The 7,676-nt window shown below is 42.0% G+C and overlaps 1 protein-coding gene across 5 annotated transcripts; it reads right to left on the bottom strand.

The window, feature by feature from the left end:
- Nucleotides 1-1,474: 1,474 nt before the first annotated feature.
- LOC123092072 (uncharacterized) lies at nucleotides 1,475-6,569 on the bottom strand. Of its 5 annotated transcripts, none has more exons than XR_006444187.1 (5): nucleotides 5,576-6,565; nucleotides 4,541-4,824; nucleotides 3,676-3,894; nucleotides 2,330-2,613; nucleotides 1,475-1,822 (listed from the first exon to the last, which is right to left on the bottom strand). XR_006444187.1 is itself a non-coding variant. In XM_044513744.1 (4 exons), the coding sequence occupies exons 1-3, from the start codon at nucleotides 6,112-6,114 to the stop codon at nucleotides 2,547-2,549; spliced, it is 783 nt and encodes a 260-aa protein (XP_044369679.1). In that variant the 5' UTR covers nucleotides 6,115-6,569; the 3' UTR covers nucleotides 1,475-1,822; nucleotides 2,330-2,546. The 5 variants fall into 5 exon arrangements, 1 of the variants encoding a protein (XP_044369679.1); XR_006444188.1 differs by having other exon boundaries at nucleotides 3,718-3,894; nucleotides 4,541-4,808; XR_006444186.1 differs by having other exon boundaries at nucleotides 4,541-4,808; nucleotides 5,576-6,564.
- Nucleotides 6,570-7,676: the final 1,107 nt, after the last annotated feature.

Below are 7,676 nucleotides of genomic sequence, written 5' to 3'. Positions count from 1 at the left end.
TGTCACCTCAAGTATCCGTGGGCATGATTATACGATATGCATCACACAATCTCAGATTCATCTATTCAACCAACACAAAGTACTTCAAAGAGTGCCCCAAAGTTTCTACCGGAGAGTCAAGACGAAAACTTGTGCCAACCCCTATGCATAGGTTCATGGGCGGAACCCGCAAGTTGATCACCAAAACATACATCAAGTGGATCACGTTAATATCCCATTGTCACCACAGATAAACACGGCAAGACATACATCAAGTGTTCTCAAACCCTTAAAGACTCAATCCGATAAGATAACTTCAAGAGGAAAACTCAATTCATCACAAGAGAGTAGAGGGGGAGAAACATCATAAGAACCAACTATAATAGCAAAGCTCGCGATACATCAAGATCGTGCCATAGAGAGAACACAAGAGAGGGAGATCAAACACATAGCTACTGGTACATATCCTCAGCTCCGAGGGTGAACTACTCCCTCCTCGTCATGGATAGCACCGGGATGATGAAGATGGCCACTGGTGATGGGTTCCCCCTCTGGCAGGGTGCCGGAACGGGCTCCCGAGAGGTTTTTGGTGGCTACAGAGGCTTGCGGCGGCGGAACTCCCGATCTATCTTCGTCTTCGATATTTTTAGGGTACATGGGTTTATATAGGCGAAAGAAGTCGATCGGGAGAGCCTCGAGGGGCCCAGGAGACAGGGGGGGCGCCCAGGGGGAGTGGGCGTGCCCTCCTATCTCCTGGCTTCCTCGAGCCTTCCCTGGCTTGAACTCCAAGTCTCTCGGATCATATCCTTTCCAAAAATCACGCGCCTGAAGGTTTCATTCCGTTTGGACTCCGTTTGATATTCCTTTTATTCGAAATACTGAAACAGGCAATAAAACAGCAATATGGGTTGGGCAAAATTGCATATAAAAGTGCATAAAAGTAATATAAAAGAGTATAATAAAGCCCGTAATCATTCAAAACAGATAATAAAATAGCATGAATGCTTCATAAATTATAGATACGTTGGAGACGTATCAGTCGTAAACTGAAATTAACGACCTTCTTCGGGATAAGGTCATAAACGTTTACGACCAAAACAAAAGGTCGTGGATCCTATGACCTTCTGTTTTGGTCACTGGCTGTCTGCTCAGACCACGTCGGATCCGACGTGGCAAAATTACGACCAATTGAAAAGGTCATTGACAAAATTCAGCCCGGTCCGACTGAGTGTTTTACCTGGGACGAGGCCATTAATTCAGCCTTTTTACTATATATTTTTCTGTTTATTTCCTCTAGCTACATGGGCCTAGCCCAACCATTTGGCCTTTTTATTTTCTAGTGCATTGCGGTCCATTTCTTTTTAATTTCCTGTTTTTTTGTCAACTCCAGTAATGGGTCCCAATTGTCATATTTTTTGTGGCAGTGGTTCCAAATAGCTTTTTCACATCTTATTAATAAGCAGTATATATCAAACAAAAAAAAGAGAGAAGCATATGAAAATCTTAAAATAACAACCAAAATAGGTTTATTATAATATATTCTGTACAGAACAAAACATGTGAAACTCCATACACTCGTTCACATCACAACCACTAGTTTAACCGTCAAATATTGCATGCCTAGGAACTTCAAACTTCACGTAGATAACCATACAATATTCCACACAATCACAAATATTGCGATCGACAAATAAAACTCTCTGCCAATGTAAAGCTAGCTACTCTTGGATAACAAACTCCCTGCCAATGTAAAGCTAGCTACTCTTGGATAACACGGAACATGCTCTTCAACATAGGAAGAAGTCATCAATGGAGTTCTACCAACAACACAAGCTCCATTCACCTACAAGAATAGAATGGAATATCAAGCGCGGGATCGTTCAAGCAGATTACAACCAACATATATATGTAGAAGTACATCAGGAAATATGATAGAAAAACCGGACAACAGATACACTTATACTGCCCAACAAATGGGTGATGACGACAAGATAAAAATGTAGAATAGGAAATTTATGAGATTACATATTTGCCAACAAATGGGTGATGACAACTGATACACTATTCGGGCAAATATATATTTAACGAAATTTCACATGAGAAAGTAGTTGCTGCTTCAAGTTTTAAAACTCAACCATTCATCATTAATAGTAGCAATTCAAACTAGAACTTAAATTCTCTAGTAAGACATGCAGGTGTAATTTTGCAGATATTCAATACAACATTGTTCTTTCAAAAAATTTAACAGTTGCAAGTAACAGCTTAATAGACATCAAACTCACTAGGTAGATTAAATTACTACACTACACTAGTGCAGAATGAATCAGTGATCATAAGAACTTAGCAGTACCTTCAAAGTACATGAAGACACCGTCCTTTCGACGCCATCGCTTGTGCTGCCTGACAATGACAACAGGCATGAGCTTCTTCCTCCAGTCAGACTTTCCCTTCTTGACAATGGCCATAACCATGTCACCAACACAAGCAAAGGAAGCCTATTCAGGCGCCCCTTGATTCCCTTGACGGAGATGATGTACAAGTTCTTGGCACCAGTTTTGTCAGCACAATTAACAGTGGCTGCCACCGGCAGACCCATCGACATCCGAAACTTGTTTCCAGCGGATCCTCCATGCCCTGTAGTTCCAGAACAAGCATCCATAAGAAGATAGTTAGACAAAAGATCACATATATCTATAGTACACTACACAAACATTCTAGAGATGCATGATAGCCATGATACATGAGAGTTCTTCATAGCTTAGTAAGTAAGGATTATATCTATTTACAGAGGCAATACAAATACAAGCATTTGAGAAACACTTTGACCCAAGAGATGCAACAGACTAGATGCTTCATTAAGATCAGAAGATCTGTACAATAACTCCACATGCCTGAAAGAAATACTAGAACACAATCACCAAGCACAACACCTCCTTGCACTGAAAAGAACCTTTAACAGACGAAAATTCAAAACAAAAAAACACTAATTTACCATGTGTGCGAGCAATTTTCGACTCAGCAAAGCATCTAACAAAGATGGGAGCACATATTTTACAAATACACGCTCATTTCCAAGACCTTTGAAGGCTCTAAACTGGATCTAAATACTGGCAAAGCCACGACACACTTCCAAAATAACTACAGCCGAGTAGAACTCCATCCTTAAAGCATCACCTACAACACATCTAACCACCGACGAAACCTAAACCACCATAGATGGCTATATTTCTCTAGTTCTCTAGTTCTAATTCCCTTACATGAGTTCCATATATATATATATAATATATAAGCCCAGCTATAACATCCTACAAACATGAAACTATCCATTCCTATATGAACAAAAGAACATTTGCTAGAAAGACCATGCTGTTGTGTATCAACATACTACTGCACTAGATCAGTTAAGTAAAACATGATTTTCAGGTAATGCATATATAAGATTGTGTTCCACAGCATATAACACGCAAAGCTAAGACCACAATGATGTGTGCAAATCCTAATCATATACGATTGTTTCTAGAATATGGAAATATCTAGTAGTTACATGCATACATATAACTTCATGTGCAAGGCATGGTTGACAAATAAAAGCAGTCATATGAAATAGGGACAAGCTCGAACGCAGAAAGATGAAATCTGACACATACATGACTATCCAATACTCAGCACCGACCAAACACATTTAGCAAGTACTACCTCCGTTCCTAAATATAAGAGCGCGATGAAGATGATATTGACCATGGCGAAGAGCAGGAAGCTGTAGATGATGAGGAAGAGGACACCCGACACGTCGTCCTCGTGCCCGACGTCGTACTTGAAGGTGTTGGAGAAGACGTAGAGCAGCGATGTCCCGAGGTCGGCGTTGAGGATCCCCATGCACTAGAAGCCCAGCCGCAGCATCCTGACCCAGTTGTCCTGTTGGCAGGAGTAACATTTCAAGTATGAAAGCTTAGACTTGGACCTTTGTTTCCGCTTTCCTAAAAACCACATTTATAATATCTTGAAAAAGGAGCCTGTCCCACTATTTCGGTAGACCCTGTTCTATAATTACTTGAATTTCCTTTCATATCCTCCCAGGATAATTGTCCACACATGATTCTGCTAAGGTGCTAACAAACATTAGTACATTTCTAATTAGCATAAGCATAGGAAGAACATGCGGCAGTATAAGAACCCTATGCTTACACGTCCAACAACTTGTAACAAACATTTTTTTGTTGTATATACTTGATAAAAAAGATCCAATAATAGACAATATTGATGCTCTATTCAAGATTTAGTTTCCCATGTTACATTGGAAGACAAGCACATTATCTGTAAAAAAACATTTGAAATATCAAAATGACCCGAACATGTCCTTTAAATCAGTAGTCTATTAGAATGGAAACAAACAAAAAAAATACTTTGTAGGCATAAACTCAAACACATGGTGGTCAGAAAACGCATGTCATCCACATCTTGATTTCTCTTAGACTGAAGCACAAACTCTAGGTTCACATTTACAGCAGGAATATATACAGATTAGCAAAGAACCTATCACTTTATCAAATGGGTATCTTACCTCTTCAATATCTAAGTTGTCTGTGCGTCAGTGTGTGAGCTTGATTACTTGAGTAGGGCGTGTTCAGCCAGTGGCTGGGCGGTAGTGGCATAGCATAGAGCTGCTAGCACTTGCAACATCAATATCATCCAGGGTGGGACAGCCAGGGGCGCGTACGCACGAAGATGCAGGAAGCTGTGGAGGTGAGCACGGGGAGCAGCAGCAAGAGTGGGGAGTGGTGTTTTGAAGAAGCTTTTGTGGCCATTGTGATCGAAATAAAATTGTCCGCCTGAAATGCAGTAAACCTTACATAAAGCCACATTAACTATAAAATCTTGACTATTTCATATAAAGGATAGGGAAATGAACGACAGTAAAAGGAGACGGATGAGTTCACATTTTGTGGTCATTACTTCAATAGAAGTAGTTCTTTTATTTAATTTTCTACCTTGTCATGCAGTCTGATTAATTAATCAACAATATGGGATGTAAATCAATAATTCATCCTAAATGAAGCTAGCTAGGATTAAGTAACCCATAGGCAACTAACCTAACTGTCAGTGTATTCTTTCTACAAAATAGGAGTCTCTGCAAAATTACAAAGAAGAACAGGCTTGCATGATGGTGATGATTACTCAAGCCTCTGTGATGTAATTTTTTTCCACAATAATAAATCAGTACACACCACAACTAGACATGAGACCAGGATGCGTGCATGAGAAGCCTTTGTATAAACATATATATCTAGAGACTTAAATTTACGGCCTGGATCAGTTTTCGTAGTACACCTTATAGTCTTATATCATTAGTTACTCAACACAGATTTAACATGCATATTTTATAGCACACTCAACCAACCACCAGTATATCAATTAACAATCCATGTAACCAGAGAGACGGGAGAAAATTTTGTTTTAAGATAGCAGTAACCATGTGTGCAAAACATCAAGGAATACTGAAGCAGCAGGATCTAATTTCAGATCCAGCGTCTAAATAGACACATCGGCCATGGGAAATTGACAATGACAAGTAGGCATGAAAGGGAATCAAACCCACCTTGTGTATCTGCCGCTGTGCGCACTCAGCGCAGCTGCCCTTGTCCTTTTGACCTTGGTAACCATGCTGCTCTGCCTCCAATCCAAAGCGTCCGACATTTTTTTGTGGAGGCTGTGCAGCTTCGGTACCGCTGTGAGGTGAGGGGTCGCCTCGCGCCGGCACCCGTACTCATCGTGGGCTGCACTTACCTGGCGATTGCGCATGGCGGACCTGGCAGTGAGGTCGCCGGATCTGACAGTAAGGTTGCTGAACCCTTGAGCACCCTCTCCATCTGCCCAACCACAGAGACAGACAGAAAAAATGCCAGGAACGCATTGCGCTGATCCGGCCACGGAGAAGAGAACTGACTGGGGGCGGTCGGGCAGGGTACCTCGGGGACGGACGATGGGGCGAACGCAGGGGAGAGGGAGGAGGGACGTCAGGGCGTGGTAGCGCGGCGTCCCGAGCACGGGATGGCGTCGGCAGGGAGCAGGTAGGCAGCCGTCTGGTGACGCGGCCGGGCAGACGAGACGCTTCGGCGTCCCGTGACGGAGGTCCATGGCGTGTGCACGCGGGCAGCCCTCCTCACTCCGCGTGTGCGCCTCCGGCGAGGTACAGGCCGGCGTGCTAGATCTGGGTGCTACTGGGGGTAGGGGGAGAAGGGGAGTTGGAGAGGGTGGGGCGTCGGGCGTGTGGGAGGGGAGGGAGCGGAGGCCGGCGGTGATGCGTAAGGTCGTCAGCGAGTTAGGTGGTGGTGCCGAGGCGGGTGGGTCGGAGGGGAGTAAGGAATGAACCGGGGAGGCGGTCTGGTTTGGGAAATTGACAACGGCCCACGGGAGGCGTGGAGGGAGGAGGAACCGGCGGAGGAAGAGCGGGCGGAGCAGGAGGGCATGGGGGAGGCCATGGACGGCGGCGAGCTCCGCTGGAGGGAGGTGGCGGCGACGATCTCTCTCTCAATCTGGAGGGAGGAAGGAGACGAGCTCTCTCTCGATCTGGAATGGATTGGAAAAAAGGAGGCGGGGGGGAAGGGTTGATGACTGCCGTTGGATCCTCGAGCATCCAACGGTGTATGATCCATGATCAGTGTGATATGCCTATGGACCAATCAGAACGCAACAAACAATTTGAAGACCTTATGACCATATAAATTGGTCGTAATCAAAGATAAGTTTTTAAGAAAAAACCATTTTTCATTTTTAGTGCTCAAAATGAGTTTTTTTAAAATACCTACCAAATATTTTTTCAAATGATATCATACTTTGCACAAGTTTACATCTTAGCTTGGCAAAGAATATTGATAAAGGGAGTTTTTTTTCTTTCCACGAGAAATCCATTTTTCATTTTTCGAGTGTCCAAAATGAGTTTTTTTGTGAAGGGCCTACCAAATATTTTTTGCAAAATTGGACCAAATCATTTTCTAAAATACTATGCCATATTTAATGCACAATTGACCAAATGGTTGTGTCTCAAAAGCTTTTATCCAACTCTCGTGAAAAAAACAAATTTCTCCCGATTTAGTAGGAAGCGGGTCAAATTTGAACTGCAGCTACCTCATAGTTTCCTTTTTATTTTTTTCAAAAATCATTTATAGTTACTTAAGTATCTATTTACTAAGATAAACACCAAAAAAATTCCAAGATTCAACCACTAGCTAGGAACGGTCATGCCCGTCGTTTTAACCGCATTTTGAAACGGGCATAAAAAATTTAAAAAATTCAAAAAATTGGAAAACCTTTGCATAGTGTCATTATATGTGACCAAGTTATAAGAAAAAATAATAAACTTATAATACAACAATTCTTTTAAAAAAGTGTTCTCAGAAATGAGCTATCATCTGTGAAGATTCATGGCTTTCAAACCAAATGATCAATCTTATGGCCACATTCATGGCATAGTTTGTTCAAATGATCTCATATTGTGCACAAGGGTGCATCCTGGAATGACAAACAATTTTGCCTAAGGAAGTTATCATTTTTTTGGATGGAAATTTCATTTTCCACTTTCTGAGTGCCCCAAATGAGCTTTTTTTATGAAGGACCTACCAAATAACTGTTGCAAAATTGTACCAAATCAATATTCTAGAATACTAGGACATATTTAATGCACAATTGACCAAATGGTT

Source organism: Triticum aestivum, chromosome 4B, assembly GCF_018294505.1.
Source record: "Triticum aestivum cultivar Chinese Spring chromosome 4B, IWGSC CS RefSeq v2.1, whole genome shotgun sequence".
Taxonomy (NCBI): Eukaryota; Viridiplantae; Streptophyta; class Magnoliopsida; order Poales; family Poaceae; genus Triticum; species Triticum aestivum.
This window is presented reverse-complemented; position numbering and strand designations above follow the sequence as displayed.